Genomic DNA, 13,611 nt, shown 5'->3' on the forward strand with positions numbered 1-13,611 from the left:
CAGTCTGTTGGCTAGTAGGCATCACTAGGGTCTCCCATATGTACCAGAAACTTCACTGACTTACTGCCATGGAGTCAGAATAGACTCCTAGCTGACCCTCCAGTGGGTTGTCAGAAGTTGCAAATTGCAGGGAAGGAGCTTGCTCATATTTCTCCCATAGAGTAGCTGGTGGTTCCGAACCACTTGACTTTGGGTTGGTAGCACAACTCTAAGGTGCACCGTTTCCAAGACATTGCATGTATCACCAGAATGTTCTTTGTGCAACACAAACGTGATTATCAGGCCCTTGCCTAAAAACCTTGAAAAGTGTTCCACTGATGGAACCTCAGACAATATCATTCCCTTCCACACCACTCAGTATCATGTGTTTCCGCTTTTCCTCATCCCTGTGTTGCCTCTTCTGCCTGACAGCCACATGTGTGCTCGAGGGCCTAACTCACAAAAGTCACTTCTTCCCCACACTTGCTAACCCACCTCCTAGTCAGAACTTCTTCTCACTCCTCCATAGGATATCATCTAACTGGGTGTGTTATGAGTGCTGTGAGAGTGTGTGTGTTTTTCCCCTGAATGGCTGCGAGCTCTATGAGGACAGGAACTCTCTTAATCAATTGTGTATTCCTAGCACCCAGAGCAAATGCCTGGAATGAAACAGCAATCAATAAATGTTTGTAAATTGAATTGAATTGAAGGGAGGTTACAGCATTGTGATATAAATCACTTCAGAGCTGGTGATGGATCACTGCTGCAAATACTAGAAATGGCAAAACATGCACCTTCACTATTCTGAAGAATAGGTTTATGGTTAAATCAATAGCCTCTTGTAACCTGTGATGATACATGTTTATGCATTCACTCAGATATTTGTTAAGTTTAACACTGACCACGATGCATATGGCTAGTGAAGAGGAAACCCACATATAATTCGTATGTGAGGTTTAGAAATAGATCTGTTGCCTCAGAGCTATCTTTGTGACCCCGTGTGCCTGATTATTTGAAGCCATCCTCACAACAGCAGTGAGCAGCAGACGAGGTCTCTTGTTGACATGTGAGATTACACAGTAACTCACACGGCCTACCATGCAAAAAATAACTGGAAACCAAGAGTTGGTGGCAAAGGTAGAAAATGAGTGGAGTTTTATTGGAAATGTTGAGCATAAGCAGACTAATTATGTGAAGGTCATCTTTTTAAAGGCACTGCACTTTTATGCTCAGGAGATTCATTTTCCATACTCTGAACTCCATTCAGTATATGCCGAAAAATGCCATGGTTTCCTCATTTTTTCTTAGAATGTCAAGAATGCAAAGATAATATGATTTGTAGGCAGCTGACCATCCATGGTTTGAAAAAAAAGTTGAGGTTCCCCTGTGTGCTATTATTCCGCAGAACTGTGTGCTGATTGTGCCACCAGTGACAAGTAAAGCGAGGACTGTTCTGTGTTCCTCAGAAGTGCTGCTGTTATTTAGTCCTGGCATCACTTACCTGAAGGGCATTCTGCTGCGTTTCTTAAGAGATTGTATTGCATTGCTGGTTTAATCTGAACACAGAGCAATCCCCTCCATAATATCAAGAGTGGTGCCTGGGTCCTCTTGCTAATGTCTTCAGTCAGAATAAAGCTTTATTTACACGGTTGCACAACAAGTCTGGACCTGTTTCATAGCACCCTCTTTTTTTTGCCATGTCAGTCAGCCCTCTGCAGTTAGTGATTCCAGTTACAGTGTCATCAAATAGATGGTTGTAGGGGTATAAAGAGGAAGTTAAAGACTATGACTTAAGACTGGGGCGTTTGATCACCTCTTTTAGGCAAGAACACCCCTGGAGCAGGAGATTTTTAACGTCCTCCACAAGAACAAGCAGCCGATTACGGACCCTTTACTGACTCCAGTGGAAAAGGCCTCTCTCAAAGCCATGAGCCTGGAAGAGGTACGTGGTGTAGGCCCCGAGGCCCCAAGCATGCTGTATTTCTCCCCAGGGTTGCCCTAAAGCCCAGAATCACTGTAAGCATCATTCTTTGTAGGTAAAGTTGCGCCGAGCCACACTTCAGAGGGCCCGGGCCCTGCAGTCCTACTATGAGGCCAAGGCTAGAAGAGAGAAGAAAATCAAAAGCAAAATGTAAGACAGCCCCAGTGAACTGGCTTTTTGTTCAAATGGAAGAACATGATGGGGCTAACTGATGAATCCTTGGGGAAAGGCCTTGCTTGGTGTGGTGACTGGAGTCAACCAGGCTTTTCTCCTCCAGACCTCATAGTTTGACCTGCTGCAGTGATGCCCTGTTGTCCTCGGATTCACACTTCTGTTCTTGATTTAGCTACAGGAGGGCCGTTGAGTGACTCTCCTACCCAGGTGTCACATCTCCCTTCTGAAGAGTGAGCTCTGTTCCGTAGAGGCCATGTGGACTTCCCAACTTTGGGTCTCTTTGGAACTTGTTCTACTCCTCCTTTAGGATATAAAAGCAATGAAGACTCTTGGCTTCTTAGAGTTCTGTTCCTGGGAGCAGCAGGGCCTGAGTCCTACAGTTTTCTTGGGGCCCACACCAGGTGTCTGTAGTTGGGGCCCCGAGGGTCCATTCCAGCCCCTTCACAGGGAAGCCCCATAGGGAGCATGAGCACTTTCATGTGTAGCATCAGGGTTTCTGCTAAATCTAATCTCTTCACCCCCGTCCTTCTTACTCTCTTGTTGTTATGTACTGTCGGGTCCATAGGTGACCCTCCAGCGGGATTTTAGAGGCTATAACTCAGGAGGAAACTACTCATCTTTTTCCCATAGAGCATTTGGTAGATTCAAACTGTATGCCTTAGGTTTGGCAGCGCAGCTCCTTACCTCTAGGTCACCAGAGCTCCCTCCCTTCTTGCCCTCTAGGTACCACAAAATTGTGAAGAAAGGAAAGGCCAAGAAAGCCCTCAAAGATTTTGAGGCTCTGCGGAAGGTTGATCCCACTGCAGCACTGGAAGAACTGGAAAAGCTTGAAAAGGCCAGGATGATGGTGAGCTCTCCTCCGGCCTCCAGTCCTTGGAAGCCACTGTCCCCAAGCCTTGGTAAGGATCTCACTCTTCTATCCTTCCTTTCCAGGAGCGAATGAGCCTTAAGCACCAGAACAGCGGCAAGTGGGCCAAGTCAAAGGCAATCATGGCCAAGTATGACCTGGAGGTAAGAGACCGTTGCGAGGGGGAGTAAAGATGGGATTAAAGGAAGAGTAGGTGTAATAGTCTCACAAGGATGGTAAGAGAAGCAGAGATGGAGAAGAGTCACGAGAATCAGTGAGAAACTGGGAATCTGAGCGGGCATCAGGACCTCTTTAAGACAGAGAGTAAATAGCCTCTCACAGTGGAAAAGGAGCAGGCATCAATGCTAAAGGCAAATCTAGTACAAGGGGCCGGAGAACAGCTTACTTCCTCAAGGACAAAGCACTTGCCTTCTGTTTCATCCCATAGCTAGGAACACAGCATTATGTATGCAGTTGAAGCAGCAGGTGCTGTATGTAGAAAATACTATCAATTTGAGTGTCAAACTGAGAGAAGGATGAACCAGGAGTGGTGGCATTGTGGTCACTTATGACAGGACTCTCTCCTGCTGTGCCTCCTTCCTCTAGGCTCGCCAGGCCATGCAGGAACAACTGGCCAAGAACAAAGAGCTGACACAGAAACTCCAGGCAGCACCTGAGAGTGAGGAAGAGGAGGGCGCCCTAGAAGAGGTTGAACTTGTCCCTGAGGCCGTGAATGAAATCCAAATGAGTGCCAATGGGCCAAATCCCTGGATGTTCAGAAACAGCACCAGTAACACTAAAGAGCCTGAAATCCAGGATTCTAAACCACTTCCTGAGCATGCAGCCCACGAGGAGTCTGAAAGCGAGGCAGAAGAAAGCCCAGGGGCGGCCGAAGAAACCTTGTTGAAAGAATTTGAGGAAAGGCGAGCCCTTCGAAAGAGTTCTGAGCTCAAGCTGGATGAGGAACCCAAGGGCAATCAAGAACCACAAGGTGAGTTGGGAGGACACAGAGGGGCAGGTGTCATAGTGGCACCACACGTGTGCACAGCCCTTAGCTCTGGAGATGCTACAGGCTGTGTGTACACAGTTCCTGAAGAGAAATTAGGTGATTATAATAACCCATTTTCTTCAGAGGCATCTAATAAGCTCAGCTGTCCAGTGTGGGTTCAGACACATTTATGCCCCTGGTTTCAAATGGCATTGAATTGCCCTCATTGTTCCCTACAATCCAGAGAGCGGCAAGGTTGGGAGAAGGGCAGATCTGAGAAAGGCCATTCGCACCTGTAGTCATGCACAAGTGGATTTCAAGGCATTGCTGCCGTGTTTTGTTCCATTCTGCAGTGGGTGGGGCACTTTCTAGTCTTCGTAATTCTGCTTTTTGTCTCTGACAGACTGAGACTTTTATGACGGGCATTTTTTTCCCTATCAGTTACCATGGAACATAAAATTAGTAGTATGCAGCTTTTATTTTAGTCTGGTTTCTCCTGCCCAGGAAGGGAGGGGGGAGTTTTTATGTTTTAAGTTAAAAAGAAAAAAGAGAGAGAATTTGTTAAAATGAATTTCTTTGGAAAAGCATGGGCATATTTCTAACTTTATAGTATAACTCCCTGTACTTATTTTCAGTTAATTGGACCAACCATAAAAATTAGGTGGTTCTAAACATCTGCCCCACACTAGAAATATGCTTATTCATGTTATCTTTTTAAAATTGTAAGTATACATATGTTTGTCGTGTCAAAACATTTAAGTAGATGTGTGCCTGTGTGGGTGCTGTATCTGTGACAGAACCTTTGCCATGGTACCCATTTTTGTGTGTTCAGTTCAGTAACACTAACTACATTTACTGTGTTGTACAGCAGTTACCACTGTCTATTTTATACAGAAGAGCTTGTCTGTAAACAATGTTAACACCCTTGAGACAGGTCAAAGAGCTCCCATTCTGGGGATAAACCAGGGTATTACGCGCCTGCTTAGGTAGGTGTTTACATTCCAAAATCACCCAGCTCTCTGGATGAATTCTCAGATCTGGTTTTATTTCATCGGAGAAATGATGCATTTAGATGACAGCCAAAAATCTGTTTATCTGTGGTAACGATTCCTCTTAAAAGAGCTGTCATTTAGTATGTTTTGTGGGATCTTTACACTTAGGGTTTTCAGATGGAGATGTCTGGGATTGATGGTTAGAAGCAGTCACTTCTGAGGGGGGTTTCAGAAAGTAGCACTACAAATCCTCCTGGGCCCCCCTCAAAAGCTAGGCCCACACCCACCCCTCTCCCAACAGCTGTGTATAAGTGTGTAGAACAGTTGATTGCAGTGTGCAAGTATAAAAGGGAGAGTAGATTTCCTTGAATAATAAAGAATTTTTCTAAAAGACTGGGAAGTATTGGACTCCAGATAGAAGGAACAAGAACACTTGATTCTTATTCTTAAATATATATAAGAATATATGAAGGGAGCTCTGGTGGCCTAGTGACAAGAAGCTGCACTGCAATCCCAGAGGTACATGGTTGGACTCCACCAGATGCTTTGCTGGAGAAGGAGGGACAGTCTCCTCCTGTACCAGTCAGATCCAATTTGATGGTACACACACCAAAAAATAATAATTTTTTTTTTAAAAAAAAGAATATATGAGAAATAACAGTCATGTCTTCAAAGGCGAGAACTTGGTAGCTTCTTGGAGGGGCTTAAAGCCAGTGCTAAAGAGTAATATGAACTTGAAGATGAAGGCAGCTGGAGCTAAAGCAAAGGACACGTTGCCAGTGTTGCCTCGGGGTCACTGAGTTGTGGCATCTTTTCAGAAGTTGCTAGTGACTGGAACATGTGAGCCACAGTTGTTGTTGTTGTTGTAATGTGCCGTCGAGTCATTTGCGACTCATAGCGACCCTATGTACAACAGCCTTAAACCCTGCTCTATCCTGTGCCAATCTCATTACCTCTGACATACCCATCCCGATTACCCCAGTCACTGAATCAATCCACCTCATAGAGGGTCTTCCCCTCCTGCGCTGTCCCTCCATTCTACTCAGCATGATGTCCCTCTCTAAAGACCTGTCTCTCCTTACAACATGTCCAAAGTATGTCAGGCGAAGCCCCAGAATCCTTGCCTCCAAGGAGCAGCCTGGTTTAACCCTCTCTAGGATGAATCTGTTTGTTTTCTTGGCAGTCCATGGTACATTCAGTACTCTTCTCCAGCACCACAGCTCAAAGGCGTCAATTCTCCTTCTATCCTCCCTAGTCATTGTCCAACTCTCTGATGCATAACAAGTGATTGCAAAGACCATGGCCTGTATCAGGCGCACCTTAGTCTCCAGAGAGACACCGTTGCTCTTGAGTACTTTAGAGAGGTCCCTAACAGCAGACTTTCCCATCGCAATATGTTTTTTTATTTTCTGGCTACTGGTGCCAAGAGTGTTGACCGTGGAGCCGAGCAAACTGAAGCTGTAAACAATCTCAATCTCTTCACCATCCATCCTGATACTACCGATTGGTCCAGTGGTGAGAATCTTTGTCTTCTTGACATTGAGCCTCAGTCCATACTGAAGGCTGCAGTCCTTGACCCTCTGCAGTAAGTGCATGAGGTCCTCCTCAGTTTCAGCGAGCAGGGTTGTGTCATCTGCATAATGCAGATTGTTGATAGATTGTCCACCAATGCTAACGCCACGCTTCTCCTCATAGAGCCCAGCCTCTCAGATCATCTGCTCTGTATACAGGTTGAAAAGGTATGGAGACAGGAGACATCCCTGGCGTACACCCTTCCCAATTTTGAACCATGCAGTGTTACCCTGCTCTGTTCTGACTACTGCCTCTTGGTCCAAGTATAGGTTTCGTATTAGCACAATTAAATGTTCTGGGATTCCCATTCTTCTCAGAGTCAGCCACAGTTTGTTATGATCCACACAGTCAAATGCCTTTGCATAATCAATGAAACACAGATAGACATTCTTCTGGTATTCTCTGCTTTCAGCTAAGATCCATCTCACATCAGCTACAATATCCCTAGTACCACGACCCCTTCTAAACTGAGCCTGGACTTCTGGCAGTTCTCTGCTGATGTACTGTTCCAGTCGTTTTTGGATAATCTTCAGTAGAATCTTGCTTGCATGTGAAATCAATGATATTGTTCTGTAGTTTCCACTCTCAGTGAGCCACAGTAGCTTATGAAATAACTGCTTTGACACCAAGAACAGAAACTGTCAGTCAAGGTAAATCCTGGGTAAGGTTTTTACAAACAGTAAATTAGACATTAAAGGGTTCAGGTGGTGCTGTGGTTAAGTGCTCAGCTGCTAACCAAAAGGTTGACAGTTCACACCCACTCAGTGCCTTCATGAGCGTTCAGAAGCCCACCCCACTGTGGTCAGGTCATTTCCCACTCCACAACACTCCATTGGGTTTCTGAGGTTGCAAATTCTTATAGGAAGAAACCACCTGTCTTCCTGCAAAGCAGCTGGTAGATCTGAACTGCTGACCTTACATTTAACAGCCTGATATATTACACACTGTGCCACCAGGGCACCTTCCCTTAAAGATTACAGCCTAGAAAAACCTCATGAGGCATTTTTACTCTGTTCTCGTGGGGTTGTGATGAGTCAGAATTGACGTGATGGCACATAACAAGAAGCATAAATCAGCATGAAACTGCATTCAGAGGCCACCTGTTAAAATGGTTCCCTTTTTCTGTTTGGAACTTTGGGTGAGCTCCTCCAGCAGGGTTTACTGTACAAGGAAACACGAAGCCATAGTCCCAGCTACACTGTGAGTCACTGGCAAAGCTTGGAATAGGACCCAGGACAGCTGCTTCCTGGCATGATCCTTTAACTCCCAGACCTCACAGCCTCCTGGTTGACAAGTAATGATCAGTTAACTCTCCGTACAATCTCAGATGTGGGTCCTTCTCTTCCCATCTGACCTTGGACTGTCTTCTCCCGGTGGGTGCTTGAGTAATAGGGTGGAACACATTCAGTAAATGTTCGTCAATAAGCAACTGTCAAAATCCTTTTCTGACCGCTTTGGTACCCTACCCCCCCCTCCGCCAGATATCAGCAGCCAGGAGGTGCTATCTGAACTGAAGGTACTGTCTCAGAAACTCCACAAGCAATCCCAGCAGTCCAGGCAGCAGAAAGAGAACACTACGAGGGCTCTTCTCCCAGTGCAGCGAAAGGAGGTGGCTGAGGACAAGAAGGAGGAGGAGGAGGAGGAGCCCCTGCTGCTGCAGAGGCCAGAGAGAGTGCGGACGCTCGAGGAGCTAGAAGAGCTGGGCAAAGAAAGTAGTTTCCAAACCACGGAGTATGCTAGGCCTGTGCTACAGGAACAGCAGATGGAGACGGACCCAAAGACCCAGCCCGAGGTCCCTAAGAATAAGAAAAGGAAGACACAGATGATCAACCTGCAGAACCTCCTAACCACCAAATCCCCATCGGTGAAATCTTTGGCAGTTCCCACGGCCGTGGAGGAGTTGGTAAGCAGAGTCAAGGTGGTGGGCCATTGTTGGGGGAGCAGGGCTGGTGCACAAAGTACCCTTGGCGCAGGAGGATTGAAATCCATGAAGCTTTGTTATGCTTGGGGGTCCATTTCTGTAGTAGCATTGTGTGGGCCCAGGCTGGTCCCAGAGACCATTTAATAAACGCATGCATGTGTGTGCACAGGTATGTGGCGTGTGCACACATGTTGCTGAGACACCCCCACACACACACACACACACACATCATAAATTCTGAACTTCCAAAGCCTCCCTGGGCTGACACTCAAAAGAACAAGGGAGTCAAAGCCCCAACCAGGCCCAGGCCGTACAGTGTTCAGGTGTCACTGAGCTGTTGCCAAAGTTTCATTCTCAGAGGATGTTCCCAAATAGCACGGGACTCCCTACTTCAGTGGTCTAGAACCACCAAAGTGCAAAACCCTGCCACTTATCTCGGGAACATAGGCCAGAGGAGGTCCACAATCTGGCCTGGCCATTCCTTCCTCCACCCTGCAGCTGCCCTGTTGAAGGTGTAAACTTGAATCATATGATAATGAACTAGCAGTATTTACGCTGGAAAGTAGAAAATGTGAGCGTGATTGTAGTGCAAGACCATTGTTACTCAACACTGTCCCCCTAGGGGGCGCTGAAATGTCATGGCCCAAACTTTTACACGTTCTTGCCAAGAACTACTGCTCTTAGAAAAGTGGCAGCTCTCACTTCTTTTCCTTCCCAGGAAGATGAAGAGAGAGCCCAAAAGCAGATGATAAAGGAAGCGTTTGCTGGGGATGATGTCATCCGGGACTTCTTGAAAGAAAAGCGGGAAGCTGTGGAGGCGAATAAGCCCAAGGATGTGGACCTGACGCTGCCTGGCTGGGGCGAATGGGGTGGTATGGGCCTGCAGCCCAGTGCTAAAAAAAGACGCCGGTAAGATAGAAAAAGAACACTTATAGGAAAGACCCCAGGTTCTCCTACTTCACCCCCAAGCGTCCTCCTTTAGACTATACCCATAATGGAATGCTGCTTGTCAGATGGCCTGCTGACTTGCTTTTCAGGTTTCTCATTAAAGCCCCCGAGGGTCCTCCAAGAAAGGATAAGAATTTGCCGAATGTGATCATCAGCGAGAAACGCAACGTCCATGTAGCAGCTCATCAGGTAAGGGGTCATGTGACCAGTAGTCAGGAAGGGTGGACCATTGTAACCATAGCACCAAGCTGGTGAGACTGTTTCTGTTCCTGGCACCGGGCATGAGGGAGGTTTACATTGGACTGGATCTGCCTTCTGTGCAGCCACAGGCCCCCAAACTTGCAGTTTCAACTAGCACCCTAAGAAATGCTTAAATTGTGATGTAAACAAGTCCCAAACCAAACTAAGAGCGAGCCTTAAGTGCCCAGCTGCTAACTGCAAGGATGGCAGAGCAAACCCACTCATCAGTGCCATGGGAGAACAGCCTGGTGGCCTGATCCTGCAAAGATTATAGCCTCGAAAAGCTTGTGGGACATTTCTGTCACCTAGGATTGCTGTAAATTGTCATCAACTTGATAGCACCCAACAAGGTTATTTATATAGTTGACCTCATATGTGTCAAAGTATAACTGAGCTCCATACAATTTTCAACAGCTGGGTTTAGGAGGTTTCTAGACCTTTCTTCCAAGGTACTTCTTGGGTGGACTGGAATCTTCAATATATATTACAGCCAATATTCTTCTTATTATGATGATGATGATGATGTATCATTATATTATATCTTATAAAACAAACAGCGACAGCAAACAACAACATATATTATAGCCAAACACACTAACCATTTGCATAGGTTTAAGCTAGTCCTTACTGGCACGTGTTCATGACAATGAATGGATTTAAAATTGTGTCCTGTGACACAAGCTAGTTAACCTCAGAGAACGAGATCAAAGTGTATGAAACCTGTCATTTGGGGTCTCATAAGGCAGAAATTGAATTCTGCAGAAGCAGAATTCAGTGCAAGGAAAACTTTTCACACCGTCTATAGGTAGAATGGAGGAGACTGCCCATCTTTCTCCTGCAAAGTGGTTGTTCAAGCAGACAGCTGATTTCTTAGTTAGCAGCTTCATACATTATCCACTATACTACTAGGGTACCTTACAATCAAGGCCAGTACTATCAAAATGATTCTGACTCATGGTAACCCTCCCTTGGGCTCCAACTGTCAACCTTATGGTTAGCAGCCTGAGATGTTACCCACTCTGTCAGCAGGACTCCCAGAGGAGTAGAACCATAAATTCCATGGCCACACCCAAGTGCCCAGGACCTTCCCGATATGGTGTTAGCTGGGAGCATTGAGATGCCAAAACTGTGTCTAACCAGTACCCATTACAGTGAATGAACAATTGCACCACGGGTCTGGACTGATGCCCAAGTCACTCTGCCTTCCTTTCCAGGTACACGTGCTCCCGTACCCATTCACCCACCATAAGCAATTTGAACGGACCATCCAGACCCCTATAGGGTCAACGTGGAACACCCAGAGAGCATTCCAAAAGCTGATCACTCCCAAGGTTGTCACCAAGCCAGGCCATATCATAAAGCCAATAAAGGCTGAGGACGTAGGCTACCGGCCTTCCTCAAGGTCTGATCTCTCCATGATCCAGAGGAATCCCAAAAAGCTATCTGTCCGCCATAAAAAACACCTGAAGAGAAACTCTCTAGTTTGAGGTGCTAGAGAAGTGCATCTTTTTCCCTGGCTACTTCCTCCTCCTCGTCGTCCCCCTTCCCCAGCTCTGTGTGGCTGCAGGGTCACTTCTGAAGCAGGCCAGTTTCACTGCATAACCACTCATTAGCAATAAAAGTCCTGTGGCTTTTTAACCTAGTATATTCTGTGTCGTCTCCTGGTTGAATCCTTTTCTCTGTGTCTGATACCTTTGATACTCTCCACTGTGTTGGCCAGTGGCACCTTTCTGGGAAAGTTCAGAGCCTTACAAGGATTACCCTGCCATCAGTCCAGGCCTCCAATTCAGGGCAATCCCAGCCACAGTGGAGTCAGAACATTGTGGTACAGAGGATTCCACTGGCTAGTCAGAAGTAGATTGCCAGGCATTTCTTCCTAGTACCTACCATCTTTTTTCTGGGAACTAGGCTGAAACCTGTGAAGCACTGTAGCAGCGTGCAAGCCTTTACTAACAGATGGGTAGTAACTGTGCTTGAGGTATGTAACTCAGGGTTCAAGTCTCATATGGAAGGAAAGAATTCTACTCCTTGACCACCGGCTGTCCTCAAGTATTATGTCACTAACTCAGTCATGGCTGTCAAGTTGGAACTGGTTTATAGTTGACCCTTCAGTAAGTTTTCAGAGGGGGAATCATATTAGAGGCGACTGTCCATACTTCTCCCCTGGAGCAGCTACTAGACCAGAGCCACTTGCCTTTGGGGTGGCAGCACAAACCTTTATCATGAGGCCACCAGAGTCCCCCAAGGATTATATGCTCTCAAGTTGGCTCCAATCCATAACTGACCTTCCAGTGGGTTTCAGAGGCTATAAACTGCACAGATTGCCCATGTTGCTCCCATGAAGCAGCCTGATGGTTTTGAACCATATGCAAGAGTTCCAAGGATTATGCAGTTTGATCTAAAGAGTGGAATTTGCCCTAATATGTGATTTTAAATTATATCAGATCCACTGTAAATGCCAACAACTGGAAAACACAGGAATAGTAAGAAAATACTGCCTATACTTTCTTAGTCTCAGGACTTAATAAAGCACAAACTGCATTTAGACTCTGCCCTGGACTCCTAAGACTAGGCTGAGGCTGAAGATAGCTTCTATCCCCACAAGAATAGCTACTTTTTAAACTGTGCACCTGTGTGCAAGCCATCTTGCAGAAGTGGCTGTCCAGAGTAGCCCCTTTCTGTGTTCTAAACAAGACAGGTTTTAAGCTTTCCTTTACAAATGAGGTAGATACACTTTCTAGAAGTAAAGCTCCATTTCCTTTCCTTCCAAACTCAGGGCCAGCCTCCCACAATTGATTCAAAACCTAGTTTTATTCAAGCATTACTCTGCTGCATGGCAGCTCCCCTAGGCTCTCAGCAAGGAGGAACTTGCTTTTTTGACAAGAAATATAGGGAAAGAGCCCCTGCAGCCAAAATTCCTAACAAGGAATTTCTGAAACACACACCACCACCCCCTCTTAGTCCAAAGGACAGTCTGTAAAAACAACCATGGTGTTGGGAACACTACTGTCCTTCGCCTCAAAGGAACGTGAAGATTTATCTCCCAGTCCTTTTGGACCAGAAGAGGCAAATCTGTGTGCAAGTGGCAGAGCCCTCAGAGAATGAAACTCGCCACAGAAACAGACCAGTATGTCCACTCCCTTATAGCCAGATCCAGGTCTTTAGTAACACTGAATTCCTAGACTACCCTCCCCTTCCTCCGCCACCCTCCAGCTTGCTTTTGCAGTCTCTCCCACCAGTATAGCCCTCTTTTCCAAGTTCACCACCTAGCCAAGTCAGGTAAAAATTTTTTAGACCTTTAAGATCTAAAAGCTACCCAGTCCACTGCTGTCAAGTCGTTTTCGAGTTAGGCTATTCTCTAGGACAGAGGAAACCGCTCTGCAGGGTTTCTAACATTGTAAGTCTTTATAGAAGCAGCCTGCACGTCTTTCTGCCTCGGTAGAGCTGGTGGAGTCTCATGGTTAGTAGCCAGGACTACCTTTATGTTCTGGAGTAGGGTAGAAGACTCAAAAGAAGAGAGCTATATTCAGTGGTAACCAACTAGGGGTCCGAACTGTAAACTAACTTTGAAGCCTAAAAGGCCATACATTATAACGAAGGTCCCAGTGGTAGCTTGGAGCCCGGACCAATCTTCGCTGGAACGAACGTGTGGACAGAAAGGGCAACGAATCCATTGAGCGGTCTGCAGAGCCCAAGTTATCCACTGCGATTATGCACGACCCACTTGCTGGTTGACATTTAAGGAGGCAGTAGCGAATGGTAGGGAATGAGGGACCCCTGCCCACTTGAACCTCCGTTTACAAGACAACCTGCTTCACTCTTTAATGCACAAAGCTGCCACCTCCGTCCCAACCAACCCCCTAAATTGAAGCGCCCAATCAAGTATCCCCAGTAAACGGCCAATCCTCGTCTACTTTCCCGGGACCCTCCTCAGCTTTGGGTGCGCCCCGCCACAACGGTGATGCAAGC

The 13,611-nt window shown here is 46.4% G+C and overlaps 1 protein-coding gene across 1 annotated transcript in view; it reads left to right on the forward strand.

Moving 5' to 3' along the window:
* Positions 1 to 11,129, forward strand: part of UTP14A (UTP14, U3 small nucleolar ribonucleoprotein, homolog A (yeast)) — a 34,988-nt gene extending 23,859 nt beyond the window's left edge. Inside the window, exons 9-17 of the mRNA XM_006881865.1 lie at positions 1,802 to 1,921; positions 2,016 to 2,110; positions 2,858 to 2,981; positions 3,068 to 3,145; positions 3,588 to 3,972; positions 8,015 to 8,436; positions 9,173 to 9,363; positions 9,492 to 9,591; positions 10,857 to 11,129. Coding sequence (XP_006881927.1) covers positions 1,802 to 1,921; positions 2,016 to 2,110; positions 2,858 to 2,981; positions 3,068 to 3,145; positions 3,588 to 3,972; positions 8,015 to 8,436; positions 9,173 to 9,363; positions 9,492 to 9,591; positions 10,857 to 11,129 — 1,788 coding nt within the window. The remainder of the gene's footprint in view (positions 1 to 1,801; positions 1,922 to 2,015; positions 2,111 to 2,857; positions 2,982 to 3,067; positions 3,146 to 3,587; positions 3,973 to 8,014; positions 8,437 to 9,172; positions 9,364 to 9,491; positions 9,592 to 10,856) is intronic.
* Positions 11,130 to 13,611: the final 2,482 nt, after the last annotated feature.

Source organism: Elephantulus edwardii, unplaced genomic scaffold (assembly GCF_000299155.1).
Source record: "Elephantulus edwardii isolate Elephantulus edwardi_28Jun2011 unplaced genomic scaffold, EleEdw1.0 scaffold00016, whole genome shotgun sequence".
Classification (NCBI taxonomy): Eukaryota; Metazoa; Chordata; class Mammalia; order Macroscelidea; family Macroscelididae; genus Elephantulus; species Elephantulus edwardii.